Source organism: Scomber japonicus, chromosome 8 (assembly GCF_027409825.1).
Source record: "Scomber japonicus isolate fScoJap1 chromosome 8, fScoJap1.pri, whole genome shotgun sequence".
Classification (NCBI taxonomy): Eukaryota; Metazoa; Chordata; class Actinopteri; order Scombriformes; family Scombridae; genus Scomber; species Scomber japonicus.
Genome location: NC_070585.1, coordinates 2,185,104 through 2,204,669, shown reverse-complemented (window position 1 = coordinate 2,204,669; position 19,566 = coordinate 2,185,104). Strand labels below are relative to the sequence as shown.

Genomic DNA, 19,566 nt, shown 5'->3' with positions numbered 1-19,566 from the left:
GTCAAAACTGACATCTAATGCTCAGTACAGGCTATTCTGTTACTGTTATATGTTGTTAGAGTCATACACTGACTGTGACTGTATATGCACCTCTGGATTTGAGAATGTCACTCACCATCGTCCCTCGAGCTGTGGCTTATTTCATATAATGCACTTACTTCTGGCTCGTGTGTGTGTGTGTGTGCCTCCTCACCTGACTGCTCCTCTAGTTTCCTCCTCTCCTCCTTCTCCTCCCTGCGTCGGTCCTCCTCCCTGCTGGGTCGACCCTGGTCGTCTCGTGGGATGATGGGCCCGTGAAAAGGACACTGCAGGACACATGGTCACAGCTAAAACACACACTAACTACAGTATACAGACTGATTATAGGCTTATTTATGTGTAAACTGTGTGTGTGTGTGTGTGTGTGTGTGTGTGTGTGTGTGTGTGTGTGGACACCTTGACCCGGTCCTGTCTCTGACACAGCTGTCCGTTTTGCAGTGGTGCTCTGCAGTGATGGCTGACAGGAATGAATCTTCCTGGGAAGGTGATGTATCTGCTCTTGCTCTCTGCCAGCATCTCCTCGTTGTCCACCTCCTCCTCCATGCTGATGGGAACCCAGAACTGATGCGCCGAGGCAGACCTGCGGGGGGAGGGGTCATGGTTTTTACTTACAAGAGACAAATTTAAGACCCTTCACCCTCAAAACTGTGTTACTGTTATCTCTGTATGTGTGTTACTTGATGATCTTGCCGGCGTTGGGCTGCTCCTGACCCCAGTAGTACAGGTCCAAACCGAAAGGAACCACGGGAGCATCCACAGGGTTCTGGTCTGAAGTGGACTGGGATGAACTGGGACCAGAGGAGGTGCTGCTGGAGGACACAGAGGAACAGTTAGACCAGAATCAGGCAGAAACACTTCAGTCCCTACAGGATTTCACTGAGTTTTATTGTGATTATCATTAAATTGCGATACAATCTGCAAAGTTTTATGAGCTCTTTTTGTGTAAAATTGCAGAAATTAGGAAAACAAATGCAAGCATAAGAATATAATGCCATTTAAAAACTACTACAAATTAAGAGTCATGTAATCACTCCCTGTTGATAAAAACTATGTCACAGAAACAACTATAGTATGTATCAGTGCTCATTTTTAATGTATTTTCTTTTAATGAGCTCAAATTTATATAAAAACCTAAATACTGTACTTGAGCTCCATTCCAAGCCTTTATTAAATAAACTGTCAGCTCAACATTAGCATTAAATAAAATCAGTCAATCTATCATTTAAAAATACATAGTTTATTTCCGTTGCCATTTTGATGGTTGAAGTAGATTATGTTCATCGTTGCTGTGTGAACATCAACTTGTATTTTTCTGACAAACTGTGTTAAACCTCATGTGGGAATATTTGGGAATTGTTTTATTGGGTCTATGGTAGAGGGATTCAAAGTGGGAGGTGGGCCTCCCAAATGGGGCTCCACACTGTTTCAAGAGAGGCTCAGTTAAATGGAAGTGAAAACATCTGTTAGTTATCAAAAGCAGATCACATAGAATATCCTAAATACGTGTGGTTTGGTTAAAGGGGTAGTTCACAGATACGCTAGGTTTTGGGAATGTTTCTGTTTTTGCCCTTTTGACTGTTTAACTCACTTTCCCAGAGTCAGAAACTAATAAATGCCTTCAAACAGACCTTTTTCATGTATTTAGTGTAGTCTGATGTAAGTCAAACAACAATATAAGGCTGTTTTAACTCGACTGTTGAGTGTCTTTAGCATTAAATAACAATCATGATTCCATTAGCATCCATGAATTGGCAGCATTTCTGTTGACAGGTGAGATTTATCCAGCTTTTACCTGAATATAGACATGAATCCTTGCTGAATGCTGTGATGATGTAAGTTACCACAACATGAAATATGACAACTGGTTCCAATCACAAGCAGTCTGGTGATTTGACCATTTCATACATGAATGTTGGGATAATTTAGCCAATTTTGCGGTCCTGGAAATAGAATAGTGTGGGTTTAACAGCCACAATGACTGTTGTAGATAAAGGAGGTGAGTGGAGTTTTAAGTAGAGTGAGGTCAGTAGAGGACTTGCTACCTGGACTGTGCTGGCTCTGCTGGCAGAGGAACCTTCTGTCTGAGGAGGCGCATCGTGGCAGCAGCACAGGTTGGGTCCTCCTCCTCCTGTTCTATAAGTCTCTTCAATCTCCTGGTTGAGAAAGAGGCGGAGGAGGAGGAGGAGGAGGATGGAGGCCGGGCTGGAGCAGCAGGTCTTTTAACAGGAGTCTTTTTTGGGACGGGCGCTGCTGAGGTAGAAGGAGAGGGATCCAAACCTGCCAGCAAAGACGAGAGAAAGTTAAGATATGAATGCTTCAGTTTGGCCTGAATCTCTACTGCTGGTACCTTTAGTACTGAGAGAGGAGAGTGCTTATTAATTAAACTAAATATCTACATCTATAATAGCTGCTCTGTGAGACTGTAGGACACGAATGCATGAGCTTAATTTCATAGCAACACTTTCAACAGTTCAAACAGTTGATTTGACTGAAAAACACAAATTTCAAACTCATGGTGGAGGTAGAGGAAAAACCAATCACCACAGTCATTACAGTAATATGTTAGTGTCTTTCCATCTGGACCGGATCACCAATAGACAGATGTTAGGTCTCTCTTACATCTCTCTCTCTGAAAGAGCAACAATAAGAAGACTAGTAATGACATATTTGTCTCTTAGCACACTATAAAACAGTCCAAACAGGAATGAAGAGACAACAGCAGCAATATGTGCTCTCAAAACCTATCAAACAAATGTGTGTGTGTGTGTGTGTGTGTGTGTGTGTGTGTGTGTGGTCAAACTCTGGGTCAACCAGGGTCTCTGGGGTTTGAGAAGGACTTAAGTCCACACACACACACACACACACACACACACACACACACACACACACACACACACACACACACACACACACACACACACACACACACACACACACACACACACACACACACACACACAGAGAGCAGGTGAGATGAGAGGGGAGCAGTAAGCTGAGAGCCTTCAACATGCTGATCCCTCACATTATTAGAGCTGAGCTGGATCTGCTGCCTCACACATTCACTCACTGCTCTGCTGCTCAATGATCCACACTGTACATGCTGCTTTTCAATTCTTGATTTTTCTAATAGGACAGTAATAGCCTATTTGCATTTAAGAAAAGACGATTAAAACACAAGAAAATCAAACCAGCTGATTTCTGTCCGAACAATAAAACTGTGGAAGAACAAGAAGAAAACCTACGTGTGAAATACCTACCTGGTTTTAAATTCAACTAAGAAACTAGTCTTTATAAGAGAGATCTACAAGTTGGATTTTTTTTTAAACTGTAACATGTAGTGTTAGCCGTTACCATGACAACAAATGCTGTGTCATTTTGGAGGTATAAACCAGGTTTCAGGTGATCATTTTAACCCACACCATGATCTTTCCCTCACCCTAACCAAGTGGTTTCTGTGACTAAACCTAAGCAACCACAGCGCTGACACAGCATACATGATTGATTTGATTCATTCATGCAGAATCCAAAAAGCTGCACATGGAAATAAAAACCATAACAGTAATTGTATAGGTATTTTAACAGTGATGTGTGAAAGCAGCATGTTACAGTCCTGTGGTTTATTCTAGAGAGTACATTACTTCAGACTAGACCACATAAACGTATATGTCGTTTTTGCTGGGTGGATTTTAGACCTGTACTGTTATTTAATATGAGGATGTGTTGTATATAGATATTTCCCTGCTGAAGGTCCTGATCCTGTATAATGCTGATCATTTATGTTTATTCAAGTAGTGCTGGCACAGTTAGCCAGTTACTTTATTGACTGATTATTTCATTCACAGAAATTTTGATAGTTTCAAACAATTTTGATAGTTGTTTTTCATTCTCATAAGCAAAAATGACATATATGTGTTAGTGAGCATTGGCTGTTTAACATCAGTGTTAATATTTTGGAATATTTATCTATCTGAACAAATCAGACAAACTGAAGACTTCACTGCTCTGTGAAGCTGTGATGGGCATTTTACTTTTGTTAATTTTATAGACAAAATGATACAATTCATTTCAGGTTCATAATATTTGAGTTAATCAATACTTACAGTATACAGACTTTTCTTGGGATACTATTAGACCTACACATATTGTGTGTCATCATTTTAGATCTGCTTTTAGATCAACAAAATAATGCATGAATGAACTTACAACTACTTTAATATTTTTGGCCACTTGGGGGCAGTGCAACAAGTTGTAAAAACAACATTTTATTACATTAAAACATTAAAAATCAAAGGTCAAGGTTAGCCAACAGCTAACACTGCTGGAAGCTGTAGAGAGAGGCAGAGAGAACCAAACATATAAAAACGCTCAGCTTCATAAAGCTAAGCGGAAAGCTGCACATCTGGATCATTCACTGCTGGTTCATCACTATGAGCGACGACGTGATCCCTCATTAATGTAATAATAGAATAGGCTGAGAAACACTGTTTAGTGCTAGGAATTTAAAAATTTAAATACTTAAATACTTAAAAATACAATATAATGTATGTTAACATGCTGTTTATTGATGGTCTATGTAAAAAGGTTTAGGATGGTGAAATGTTTGTTGCACACAATGTAATCGCAATAATGTTTTAACTGTTCAACCAAATCAGTCAATGGTCAAGTGAGACAATCACTTGACCATTGACTGATTTTGACTGATTTGGCTCGCCCCACTTTCTCCCCCTCCATCATCCCTCCTTCTCTCTCTCCCTCTCTCTCCATCAGGTGGTGAAATACAGACTCAATCTGCTCTTTTCAAACCGCCAAATGGCAGAGGTTTGTATGGATGTTGTGGATGTTAAGACGCACAGATCAATGGGAGGAAATGTGTATAGTTGTGTGTGTGTGTGTGTGTGTGTGTGTGTGTGTGTGTGTGTGTGTGTGTGTGTGTGTGTGTGTGTGGTTGTTAGAGAAAGAGAGAGAAAAAAGGGGTTAAGGGGGTTTTAGCGAGAGAGAGAGAAAAAGAGAGAGAGGAAAGGCGGAAAGAGGTATTGATTTTCCCGGGTTAAGCAGGGCCTGTAATTAAAATGTTAATTTGAGAAAGAGAGAGATAGTGTCCTGACAGCAGAGAGAGGGATAAGAGGCCTGATAATCAGAATGACAGAACAGGACAGAGGCGAGGAAAGAGAGAAGAGAGAAGAGAGAAGAGAGAGAGAGAGAGAGAGAGAGAGAGAGAGAGAGAGAGAGAGAGAGAGAGAGAGAGAGAGAGAGAGAGAGAGAGAGAAAGGGGTAAAGAGATATAGATAGAGGAAGAGGAGAAATGGAAGAAGGAGCAGAGCAGAGCCTGAATGGCTTTCTCTGAATGGAAAGGAAGGAAATGAAGATGAGAGGAAATGTATAGAAATGAAAAACTGAGGAAAAGAGAAAAATGTCAAACTTCATAACTCTGTTTGACCTTTTTTTAATTCCTTCTGATTCCTTTAATATTGATCATGATCAATAGTAAGTGTTCTTTTCTCCATGTTTGTAATTAGATCAAATATAAGAACACTTAATACTGTCCATATGATTTACAAAAAACATCCATGGATTAACGCAATTCCAATAAAATCAAGTCATTCTGGTCTGAAATAAACACTGACTAAGCTATTTTATTTGCAAATGTAAATGTAAATATTAGCTTGGTGCTCAACATTTCTCTCATTATCATTAAGGATGTACCTTTTACAACACAGATACAACCAGTTTTATTAGCTTAGTATAGAACAACATCAATGCTTTACCTTTATTTGACTGTTTTCATGTAACTGCTACATAAAACGAAGCAGTTATTCAATATAGTCATATCATAGTAGAGTGATATCATAGAAGGAAGTGTGTGTTTGTAGATCAGTGGGCAAAATCTTCTAAATCATTTCCAAAAGAATGTCATCCTCGTCTTCCTCATCTAACAACACAGGTGAGAAGTGTGTGTGGATGCCAGCAGTCTTCTACAGTAACACACACCAATCTGAAGGATTTGATTTCAATCCCACTTGTAATTATCCCTTTATTGGGAGAATAACTATATTTGGTAACATCTGAAATAGTCTCTCTGTGAGGTTGTACAACCATGTGGAGTTTTTATATTTAGACATTTTGGAAAATGTTTTACCCTAGACTTGTGAGGAAACATATATGAAAAAAGCCACAAAAGCAAAAAAGTAATGTAATATTCCCCAATATTTGTGCTCTATAAAGGGTTGTACACTGGGAAATGTGTCACAATAAAGAAATTAGAAACACACAATTCTGTTTCACTGTAACATGAAGCACTTCATATAGCTCATTGTTCCACGGCTGAAAATAGTCCTCAACAAGTACACAGTTAACTCCTACTTTAGTCACATTTGTTAAAAATCAAAAGACAAAGGAGACCAATAGGGTGGGAGTGTGGAACTCAGTCTTAGGCTGAGTAGCGAAACCAGAAAGTATTGAGAGATGGATTAACTTCTAATAATTACTGATGTTGTTGGGTTTTTCTTTCTTTAAATAAAGTTAAAATGTGAACAGTGACTGAAGGATTCCTACATAATAGAAAACCAGGGATATACAGTACATTGGGGGTTAACTTTAAGTGCTCATTTCTAAAGGTATTTCTTTATATATCAAGCTTGTGTGTGTGTGTGTGTGTTTGTGCGTGTGTGTGGGTGGGTGGTAAAAATCTAGGTGCAGGGCTAATAGGGGCTCATTAGAGAGGTTGCATTGTTAATTTGGTATGGCCCCTGTAGATCATTACCTAGCCAGCCACTAATCACCCTGACACACACACACACACACAAACACACAGCAGCTGTTTTGGGCACATCAGATACAATCTAATTACTTTAGCGTCTAATTGATTAGTAATGGAGGGAGGTGGGAGGAGAGAGGAATGGGCTCGCAGGTAAAAGGAGAGGAGAGGTTGTGATGTAATGACTCAGGAGGCTGCTTGGAGGGGGGGTGCATGGGGGGGACTCGCCATGGGGGGGACTCGCCATGGGGGGGCGGGGGTCAAAGGGCACCTTGCAGCCACAAACAACATGGCTGACGTAGCAATAACAGCGACGATTATGGTATCATTAACACAGATACATAAATACAGACGCACGCATAAACACAGAGAAGCTCACATATGAATCCATATGAGTGATGATGGGATGGTTTGAATACGGCTGACAGAGCAGCACCTTCACAGCTTTACTGTTTACTGTTGCCTGAAGCTTCTAATAATCATATTAACAGCATTCAAATTCCTTTTAATATTTAGGAAAAGAGCATGTTGTTGTGGAGCTGACATAGCAATAAGATGAGCAGGCAGTTGTTTAATGACCTGAACGTTTTGACCTCTGACCTACCGTGATGCCCGCAGGCTAGACAAGATCCATACAAGTCTAATACAACCACGCTGCAGGAGGAGACAATACTGTAACGGCCTGTTCACATCTGTTCATATAGACACAGTGGAGACTCTGTGGTGAAGGTAAATGGATGAGTTGACAGGATCGAATCCATCAAAGATACGCAGAGGAGAAGAAAATACCTGTCTCCATTATAACATAGTGCTGTGCTCCATATCAGACAAAAAGAAAACATATATATAGATATATTCGTAGGAGAAGCTGCAACCCTGCACTAGTCCACTGACCCTACTTAGAAATGGTCTGGTAAAGTTGTATAGGTATTTATGGGGTTGTTATCACTGGGTATGTTGGTGATTATCAACATCTGTCCTATACTAAAACATCAGCCAGAGTGGATGAACACACCCATTGGGCTTTGCTAGACTGTGCTTGGTTTTTGCTTCAAGTTATTTGAGTGGAAAAACAAAACAGCTGTTATTAACCCTTACATACTGTTCATATTCTACATCCTCACAGTATGTTCTGGGTCAATATTGAATCCCCTTGTCTAAGAAAAAGTGTCTATACTAAATGTTGAAGCACAGATGTGTTTAGAAAGCATCAATAGTTGATCTGACTGATCAATAAATGTGATTAAACCTTGATTCATGTTTCAGAGAGCAGAGAGAGTGTATGTTTTAGCTTTTACACCACTAAACATCTACTATCACACAATATCATGTCCTATTTGACCTAAGACATGAAAATATAACATAGACATAATGATGGAAATGTATTTTATAACTTTATGGAAGTGTGGGGTTTATTGTAGAACCATTAGAGCCATCAGTCTTCACTAACCCTAACTCTACATCATAAAAAGAAATCATTATTAAAACTATTAACTATTCATTTCACTAAAACACATGGATATAGATATGGAGATCATTTGACCCAGAACAGTCTCAATGGACAAAAATGTGTAGCATCTATACAAAAGTATAATATTTCAAAATATTTTTATTCCTGTGGATTGTGGAATCAGTGTTTTCCATCCCTGGTGGAATGTGCAATATATTGTTTGTTCTTTGGCAGTTCATAGCGGAGGTTCTGTTAAAATCTCCAAGGATAATAGAGGGGAGTCTGCATGTTTTAATTCTTGCTGGTTATCTGGTCAGCTGTGTGTTCTAAGGGCTCACTAATATCGGCCTAAGGTGGGATACACTCACATTTTATAGACCAAACAACAAATCCCTTTATTGTGAAAAGTGATCATGAAAATAACTGTTTGTTGCTGCTCTACTCAGAATATAAGACAAACTTGCCAGTGTCACTAATCAAACAATCAGACATCACCAGACTAGATATCAGACTGTTAGCCTTTCTTTGGCTTTCTCTTTAGTTTCTCTGGACTTTTTGAATACACGGACACACACGTCTTTAACCGTGGTTGTACAAATAAATCATTTCAGAAGTCCTTTAGCTGCTCTTAACCTGCTCAACGTGTTTGAAGTGTGTCTGTGCGCGTGTGTGTGTTTGTTTGTTGAATGTGTGTGTGGATCTTAAAAGATTATGGCGGCAGCAGGTCTTCTTTTGTAGCTTGACCTCACTATTTATGCACGTGTGTGTGGGTCGGAGCAGTGCACGGGCATGTGTTTGCATGTGTGTGTTTGCATGTGTGTGTGTGTGTGTGTGTGTGTGTGTGTGTGTGTGTGTGTGTGTGTGTGTGTGTGTGTGTGTGTGTGTGTGTGTAGTTAAACTAACCATACTCGGCTCGGAGATGCTCAGGAATGTGTGGCTCATATCCTTCTTTCTCTGGTACCTCGTCAAAATCATCATCATCATCATCGCTGTCCTCTGCGTCTGAAGAAGCTTTAAGCTGAGGAATAAGAAGAAAAGCACAAATTTAAAAAGGTATTCAATCATTTTTTAATTAATTGATTAGTTATTTGGTCTTAAAAATGTCCAAAAAAGGTGCAGAATATTTCCCAAAGGCCAAGAGTACATCTTCAAATGTCTTGTTTTGTGAGGGACTATTTTCAGTGGTGGATGAATCCACGTTTGGTGTTGGAATGAGCAGGATGGGGTGTGTGAGTGTTTGATTGAGTCACATTTGACTTAATGTTAATGAAGTCAAATGTGACTCAGTGTATCAGTGTGGCTCTCTGATGGGTTTTTAATAGTTTTTAAGAGAACAACGGAGCTCTATGACACAGAGGAAAAACATATATCAGGTAAAGAGTTTCTCTACAATAAGTAAGATGTATATTATCATCAACAGTATTGTCTTTTAATGCACAAACTACACACATTGATATACTGAACACAACTAAACACTGCATCAGTTAAACTACACTTGAAATAGTGATTATTAAAGTCCAGTTTCTCTCTCATTCCTTTACTCTCCTTCCTCTCAGGGTTGCGTGATCTCTTTGGCTTGGGGGAGAAAGGGATGACACAATGATTGTGCGTGTGTGTGTGTGTGTGTGTGTGTGTGTGATGAGCTGCTATCAGCTCTAAGTAGAATTTATGGTTTTTAATTTCCCGGTGAGGTTGTTAGCCACTGGCTGGGCTACAATGCAGAACACAACACTCCTATTCACACAGGGGTCATTTCCATAACACAAGAGTGTATGTGTGTGTGTTAGTGTGTATGAGTGGTGACAGCTATGCCTTTAACAGCTGAGGACACAGACACACACACACACACACACGAGCCTCGCTAGCATAATAATCACAGTGATTAGCGTTATGAGGAGCAGTAAAACCTAACGTTAAACTAACCTCTTATTCCCTAAGGCCTCTTTTTCATTAGTGTGTAATACCTGTGTGTGTGTGTGTGTGTGTGTGTGCTCTGTGCTGTTACTGCTGATAAAGCCCATTAGAATGTTAAAATTAGTTTACAAATGATGAGTCCTTAGATGATTACTAAAACACACCCACACATACACGCACGCACGCACGCACACACACACACACACACACATTGACACACACAGACACACACACACACACGCGCTACTGAACCCAGGGATAGAGTCAGTAAACCGTGCTACAACCCTGAACCCACTTCCTGATGCAGCAGAGACCAATTAAAACACTTCATATTACAGTTAACTAGCAACTAAACAATTAAAGCCTAATTAGTGGTCATTAATGTAAACACTTTGTGTAAAGGAAGCTAATCTTAAATCAGTCATTATAATCAGATATTTCATTGAAAAAGAAGCATGTGGTTTATTTGTTCATGATTCAATAAAGTGATCCTAACTTGACATGACCAAAACTAATTCTTAATCAAGAGAATGCAGTGATGATGATCTGCACATTTCTAGTCAAGCTATCCATCCATTCAAAGCAGAAACTACTTTGAATCTAATTATTGTGTTGTCCATTTAAAGGACAAAGTGTTGACGCTATTCTGCTGAATGTCCACATAGGAAACAAAAAAATAAATAAAATAAAATAAAAAATCTTGAGAAAGAGTGTGATTGGGTGGATCGTCCCTTTTGGAAAGCTGGAAAGACACTTACACTATGTAGCCGCTTCAGTTCCTAGGTTTCATACTTCCATATGCTGTTCAACATGCCCTGGAGGTGGTTCAGCAGAGGTGCAGGGTTGAACACTGCAGAAAGTCTTTCCTGCCATCTGCCATCACACCGTTTAATGTGCTGCAGTAATGTCTCTGGTCTAATTCTAGACTGTATGCTGTGTACACAGGTGTGTACAAAGATATTTGTTTAAATACTGCAGTGCAATTTTAATGTCATTTTTTAATTATTATTTATTACATATACATATACTTATATTTGTTTTATAACTTTTGGGTATTTTTAGTAATACATTTTTGTTTGTTTTTTCCTTTGGATAGTTTGAGTTATCTATCTATCTATCTATCTATCTATCTATCTATCTATCTATCTATCTATCTATCCATCCATCTATCCATCTATCCATCTATCCATCTATCTATAAACAGACAAGACTCAAGTATCCAGTTACCCAATTCAAGACACGTGACTTTCTGCTTCTGGATCCAGTTTAGTATCTTGCTCATGGCGGCAAGCTTCCACGTAATATGTATGACTGCATAAAATACAAGCAATGACTGAACATGTGTGAATACGAAGACTACACAGACCCCAAATGAGGTATCAAAAAAATCTGTTTGCACCTCTTGTGTCTGGGTCTTTGTCAGTTTTGGAATATTCAGGCTTTTTAGTTTCCAATTCACCTGGAAACTGCCTTTATATAAAACCTGCACGTCATCGTGAGAGTCAATGATAATACAGCAAAGAACACAGTAAAGAATATAGTAAACTGTGTAAAGTACATTGAAGTGAATTCCACCTATCAAAAATACAGTGACTTCAATCTGTGTAAAGATGTAACAGTGCAGAGAGTAAAAGGTAGCCAGGTAGAACAGAGCTGTTATTGCTACAAATGATCCTTTTAATCTGAGAGAAGACAACGTGGCACAGAGTGAACCTGAAGAGTAAGATACTGCCGAGGCTCCATCTTATTTATTTCTTCAAGAAAAGCCCAGAGAATGCTGTTAAACTCAAGTGTAACATTTTAAACACCGAACCAAACTTTCTCCATTACTCCACTGGGCTGCTGCGTTTATTCATCCTCCTGGAGCACAATGGATTCACACTCTCTGCACGTACGCGCACGCATACATCCACACAAATATAGTCTCTATAGGTTGTGTGCTTGTCTGCTTTAATCCCGGCTGGTTTATTCTGTTCTGATCAATGACCTGAGACTAAGAAGTGATCACCCAGCTCGAGGAAAATCCTGCCCTAACATCATCCCTTTTCCCCCTCTTTCTCCCTCTTTGTCTCTAATTCACCTTAATTTAATCCTGATAGCATCGGGTGCTGTCGGCCGGCCTGGCAGAGCTGTAAGTCTCGCAGTAGAATTAGCTTTCCTCCAGAAACATTTTGCTGACGGGGGAGCGCGGCTAAAATATGGCCTCTATTCCCCCCTCACATGGTTGCATAGGGGGCTGCTTTGCATTTTAACAGAGCTTTGGTTTATTCTCGGGGACACACTCGAGGAGAAAATCACACAGTAGTGCAGAGTCCCCCCCCCCCTTACCGCCCCCCTCCCTCTCCTGGGAGAAGATAAAAACGGCTTCTTTTAACTGAAACTCGAGATTTACCAGACAAATTAGAAGTGATGGTTTAAGTAAAAGCAGGGCCATGTGTCATTGTAATAGGAAAAGAGACAAAACAAATATTGGTAACTTTAACATTTAAAAAAAAACAGGCCCGGATAGAAATAAAGAGTTCTTGAACAGAGGAGGATAAATAAATAAAAAAGTTGTTTGAGTAAAGCAAGGCTATGTGTTACTGTAATGGCAATGTTTACCCCAGATAAAATAAAGGAGGTTCCTATAAAAGGGGGGAAATAGTGGGGGGAAAGAAAAATAAGTAGTTCTTTAGCAGCTAAATAAAGAAGAGATGAGTTGGAAGCGGTTGCTAAAGTCAGGCCCATATGTTATGTTCAATAGATGGTGGAGCAATGTCTATTTACTACTACACATCAGTAAGACCAAAAAATACAGTTGTTACTATCTGTTCATCACCTTTCTGATTCATCATTTAGTCTGTAAAAGGTCAAGCTGTAAGTTCAAGAGTCCAGGTCTTCAGATGACTTGTTTAATCCAACCAACTATCTAAAACTAAAATAAACTTAATTTACAATCACATAAAACAGGGACAAGCAGCAAATTCTGCCATTTGACTAGCTGGAAATGTCTGTGCTTGATAAATGATTAATCCGTTATTGAAACTGCTGGTGATTCGTTTCTGTCGATAGACTAGACGATAAATTGGCTACGTGCGATAGTTAATCATATGGCATGAAGGGCCAACAGTCCGACTGAAAATTCTACCTGGTAGTCGGCTCTCCTTTGAGTAGACAGTGAAATTACTGCTGAGGTTTTTGGTTGGAACGTAAACCTGCAGACTGTTGGCTCTTTATGGGACATGACCAGCCAGAAATTAAGCTGCAGATGGTTTGGTCCTCCGACTTTGACGAATTGCAAAGTGGAATTGTCTGCAGCCAGCTTATAGAAATGTAAGTAATGGTTCCACAGTATTACAATGATATTTTAGACAATAGCCAGCTTCCAACTTTGGTTCAACTGTTTTTATTTGTTGTTTGTTTGTACTGACAGATCCCTGCCCTGACCTCATCCCCATATAACACCTTTGGAATGGGAACCTTGACCATCAGCCAGGCCATATCCACCAACATCAGGGTTAGACCTCACTTGGACAAAATCCCAGCAGCCAGTTTAGAAATATGTGAAACAAATGGACCCATGTTAGTACAATGATATTTTAGTCGACAGCCAGTTTCCGACTTTGGTTCACTGTTTTTATTTGTTGTTTGTTTTGACGTGACAATTCCCCGTCCTGACCTCAACGCCATTGAACACCTTTGGATCAGCCTTTCCAACAGCTGGTGAAAAGGTTTCTGAGAAGAGTGGAGGTTCTAGCTTCAGATTAATGCCTGTGGTTTTAGAATAATCTTTAACTATAAGTATCCACATACTTGTGGAGAGAGGAAGACTGTCCACCTGGAGTAAAAATTAATGTCAGAATCAGACTAGAAACTTCAGTATGCTGCTGCTTCCACAGGTGTCTTGCTTATTCAGCTTCTATAGCATCCAGCCGTCTCTCCTCCCCCTCCTCTCCCCTAAATAAGACTCTTATCCTTTTTATAAAAATGATGTGAGGGCGCCGCCTCGGACAACTGCTCCCCTGACTTCATTTGTCTCTTGGCAAGTTTGATGGCGCTGCGTTTAAAAACCCATTCAATCTTATAAACCAAAAATTAAATGTAGTCGACTGTGATGGGCACTCAGTGCATCTGCTATTTATATGCTAATGTACACTCAGCCTGCCAAGGTCTGGCAAATTATTAATGCGCAGCTATAAGTCAGGTGTATGGCAGCGAGGGGAGGGGCAGGTTAACCATCACACACACACCCCGAGGAGAAAGGAGTAAAAGCAGGAGGAAGTGAAAGCAGAAGAAGAAGGGAGAAGGAAGGAGAGGTGATGAGAGTACGAGGAGGTGAAAAAGCCTTTGGAGATGTCTCCATTGTCTCCCCTGACAAGTTAATATAGCTCTCCACCTGGCTACACACACACACACACTCTCACACACACTCACACTCTCACACACACACACACACACACACACACACAGTGACTCGATTATTTCATTCTACATTTAAGGCTGAAATGGAAAATGTCTTTTGGGAATAGTGAGAGTCTCTAATGCCGCCATTATCACAAGACATTTCACTTAAGCGAGAGCAAGTGAGAAACTGTTAGCTTAATGAAGACATTATACACAAATGCATATATAAAAACACACAGTCATCTCCCTGCGAGTGTTACACATACATTACACAAACATTCACACACCCTCTCTCACACAGACATCAGAAGTGTGAGTCTAACTGAGGACTGTAGACTGACAGTCATGTGCTAATGGTTTGATATTCTCTGTGTCTGATATATATACTGATATGGTGGAGATAATCACGTCTTGTATTATTCTGTGGTAATTACTTTAGTAGCAAAGCTAGCGGGGCTACATTAGCTCCAGTAGCATGTCAGTTAAATATTGAGCATTAATACTAGCTATATGTCAAAGAGAATTATACTGTACATGTTAGCACTCAAAAAAAGAAATCATCAGAAAATGCAAGCAACAATTTGTATATGCTGCCACAACAAGACGGGCATCAATGCCAAACAATCAATCAGTCTTTAGTTGCATAGCGCCAAATCACAACAAAAGTCATCTCAAGGCACTTTACACATAGAGCAGGTCTAGACTGTACTCTTTAATTCAATTTGAAGAGACCCAACATTCCCACTTAGTAGCACTTGGCGACAGTGACAAGGAAAACCCCTCCTTTAACGGTACGAAACCTCAAGCAGAACCGGACTCTAGGTGGACAACAATCTGCCTTGATCGGTTCTGGTTGAGGTAGAGTGTTTACGCCACTGGAAAGTACCAATTATCAGCACCGGTCAGTTAGAATAGGTATGCCAGTTGGCAGTTTCATCTGTCAGTGGAAAATGAGTGTCGTGCCAAGTTCATTATGCTATTATCAGAGGAACAGCAGTGTCATACCAACAGTCAACAATACAATACTATTGAGGAATGCAGTATGCCAATAATAAAAGAACTAGAAACCATTAGCCTCTTCTTAATATCTGCACTGTTGAACTGCCGAACTGGGAATGTTGCGTTTTGTGCCAAGAAACAGTCGACACTGCAGTTTTTACTGGATGCCCAAAGAGGGTGACAACAGCTCCCAAATGCTTTTTGGTACCAATGGAAATGTGTTTACAGCAGCAATATTGAAAACTTGTCTGCACTCTGCACTTTACTTGGCAAGTGCAGAGAGCTGGTATCATGTGCACTTATTCTTTGATCAGAGAGTCAATTTACCAGATTTAAATCAGATTTGTGACCATTTAAGATTATTTTACAGAAAAAAGTATTGACTGTACATGTACAACTGCATTGGCTATTTCTGTTGATTTAAAACATTTTGTAAACAAGAAAGAAATCAATAAAAGTTGGGTTTTTTTTGGCTTTGGTACTAAAAGCCAAAAATGAGCCAGCCCAAGAGCTGTCATACCTTATTTTTGGTGATTAACTGCAGGTTACGTTTTGTCCAAAACACTGCCGCAAATTCCAGATGAGAAGTACAGCTTTTTATTACTTTTGGCATCGTCGTTGGCTCTAGGTGCAAATTAGGACTGACTTTTTAAATGTATGCTCATCCTCTTTAGTGCTTTTGGACCTACATCTAGATAAACAACTAAGCTGTATTATTTATCGCTTATAAATCTGAGTCTTTTTACCATTATTTTCTTTAATATTTGATCTGCAGCAGGGGCTGGAAATGTGCTGCCACTGATTGATTTCAACATATTTACAAACTAATTAGGCCTAAAGCTTCCAGTGGAGTCTGACCTATTCAGGGCTTGATTTGCCACAACATCCCACATCTCTATTACCGCCTTGCACTCCTATTCATTACTACCTAGCAAAAGATCCCATGGGGTCCCGCACTAATGAGAAAAAAGCTTTCCACTCGCTGCTCTCTGTCTCTCTATCCCCATAGCCTCCTCTTCACTGCTTCACCCCATTATACTCCCCCAAACACCCCCCAAACGCACACACATAGACGCACCCTTTGTCTCTGGGGAGCAGTCAGCTTATATGATGTATAAGGTGACATCTTTATTTCTCTAACCTAGCCTGGCAGGTCTATTAGCCACCTCAGAGCTTCCCAAACCTTTGCCTGTCAAGGAGCCTATTCTCAACTGTCTAGTTCAGTTCGCCCTCCCACCCTGTGTCTCAATCTGTGATCAAAATAGTCATTATTATACATTCTAGCCTGCTGCCATAGTTTAAATTATACACTGCTGTTCCTGATTTTACTAGGGACCCCTGGAACTTCTATGAGTACACATAAAAAAGGCCTGAAAGACTGATGTGGACCTATAAGGGCTTTGTAGAGCTCAGGAGCCCATTTTCCCATGCGGTCAGTGATATCAAACTGGCCAAGAGATCTCAAGTATAACCACCAAATCCAACCCCCTCCCCCTCACCATGACATTCCCAGTGGATCCATCAGTTGCAATTTAGAAACCATCTCCATTCACATTATCAGAGACCCCTGATGGAGCCAGACTGTATCCACAGTGATTTACTAAATCGGACTGCAACTGCAGAAACAGTCTGCATTTTGAATTCTTCTGATGTTAGCAAAATAATGATACTAATGTCTTACTTTTTACATCAACTAGTACATTTTTTCAAGTATTATAGACCTCAAGTAGTTACATTTATATAGCTCACAAAAACCAAATAATATCACCAACTTCTGAAATGAACTCATCCAAGTGGTCTGCTAAAAGGTCTAATGAAACAATGTGATATACAAACAGCTTTAGGCCATCTCTTCGTCATTTACAAATGGCTCATGATGATCAAACTTGGTCAGAAGTCAGGAACATTATCTTTGCACCTACAATATGTAACAACTTTCACCTGACATCAAACTAGTCATATTAAAACTGAACTCATGTCAACACCTTATCAAAAGGGTGACTGGTCAAAAGGGAAGTGAATGACATCAGTCTGAAACACACTGATATGCCGTAGAAAGCTGTACTCCTTGAGTCAATATTTGGGCTATCGTAATTTTCACATGTCACCATGAGATTAAACCTGTTAAACAATAAAGACATGCTAGTTCTAACAATGCAGATTACAGAAAACCTTTCATTTTGTAAAACATGCATTAATCTAGGGATGACTTTTTCAATCCAATTCCAATACCTCAACTTCAGGTATTTACCAACCTTGTTACCTCAAGTAGGCTACCAATCCAATTTCAGTGCTCTCTTTCTCCCAAATCTAAAATCTGTTTTAAAAAACATGGCCATTACCCCATCCACTTAGATAAAACCAGCACATCCCTATATTAATCTATGAATTCATATCCTGACCTGTCACTAGGTTTTATTTTGTTACTCATTTCACATGGTGGCCTACAGAGTAATGTTTTCATATTTTTGCATTATGGTTAAATATGCCACAAGCAACTAACAAAAGGTGTCATCATTCGAGTGCAATTTGGTCTACTGTAGGTAGGGGAGGCATTCCTTTTGGCAAAGCAAGTATACTTGCATTAGAAATGAGACCAACCTTTTGAAAGCCCTTTTTATTGGGCTCTTACTGTCATGAATTCTCTACTCCCAGCAAGTTTTATTCACTACGTCTTTCCACACTTCCTTATTTTACTCCATTAATGAAAAGATAACTGAACAACCAATTTGCTGAGGCGCAATAAATACAACTCCAAGCCTGAGCATAATGCATAATGAGAGCGAAATAGAGGCAAAGAAAGTAAGGGAAATACATATTTCTAGTGTGAGCCAGAGAGTGTGAGACAATGAACGTACAAATGAAAAGGAGGGAATGTTAGAGAGAGAAATAGAGGGGTAGTCTTTCTTTGTTTATCCACATTCATTGTGCTGTGATAAGATGGGTTATCAGCAGTAAACAAGGCCCAGGCCTGTATGAATGGAGCCCAGAGTGACTGAATGCACTGTTAAAAACAGATATGTTCAAATAAGTCTGTATGTCTTCTCCATTCCTAAACACAAGCCCATGTTTTCAGTTTGAGGCACTCAACAGATGCATATGGTATTTTCCAGTCATAGCTCTTCCTGAAAACTCTTTTCAAACATACTCACTCTTCCAGCAGCAACGATAACAGAGCTGCAAGATACTGTGAAAGCTGCCTGTTTCCTCATACTGTGAAATGTTGAGTTATAGCAAGGCTCGTCGTAAGATACAAAATTGTTTTATTAAGTAAGGCTTTCAAATATGCTTCAAACTAATTCATATGAATTCTTGTCTGACAGGACATAGCCTGTGTCGGGCCAAAAAGCTGCTCATCAAAGACAGGGCGAGACACAATGTATTTAATAAATTGTGATAATGGCACTCAATATCTTGCCTCTTGGTAAAATATCATATCACTAGATGCATTTTTTCCCAATTAACCAGTGCCACCAGTCTCAGATATCACAGATACTATTATCAAGCCAGTACCACCACAATGATCTAAAACATGTTAAGTAAGGGGACACGCTAAGAGGATCTGGCTTCCATATCTAAATTGACAGAGACACTAGTGGGCATTAGCAGTTGGAAAAACAGGACCACGAGGTAGAGCAGGGGAGTTTGGTCCAAAAGGACACCATGTTCCATGCTCAACAGTACACAGATCTACTGGTAAACGATGTCAATATTGAGCATTGACCTGAAAAGGACATGGGAGGTAAAACCAGATGAATCAGAAGGGAAAGACAAATATGACATAGAAATGGTCTACTTGGGAGCAAAGGGATGCCAAGAAATAGATCTACACAGCAATCAAACAACTGTTGAATTTTAGACAAAAGTTTCAACTTAATAGTAGTTTCCAAAGCTTTAAAAACACATCAAGTGAACCTTCCTCAGCTTGTTGTGGAGTTTCTTAATTGTCATGTCAAACTACTCCTGTGGGCACCACAACTCTAAGGCATCAGAGGCACTTGCACATTGTAAAACCATCTTAACAAGC

General features: G+C 39.8%; 1 protein-coding gene across 3 annotated transcripts in view; it reads right to left on the bottom strand.

The window, feature by feature from the left end:
* Window positions 1–19,566, bottom strand: part of uvssa (UV-stimulated scaffold protein A) — a 34,162-nt gene that overhangs the window by 6,521 nt on the left and 8,075 nt on the right. For 2 of the 3 annotated variants that reach the window (XM_053324499.1, XM_053324498.1), the window contains 5 exons: window positions 9,147–9,261; window positions 2,082–2,316; window positions 717–848; window positions 436–619; window positions 194–305 (listed from right to left, as the gene is read on the bottom strand). In XM_053324499.1, the coding sequence (XP_053180474.1) occupies window positions 194–305; window positions 436–619; window positions 717–848; window positions 2,082–2,316; window positions 9,147–9,261 (778 nt within the window). The remainder of the gene's footprint in view (window positions 1–193; window positions 306–435; window positions 620–716; window positions 849–2,081; window positions 2,317–9,146; window positions 9,262–19,566) is intronic. The other variant, XM_053324500.1, reaches the window with a different exon arrangement.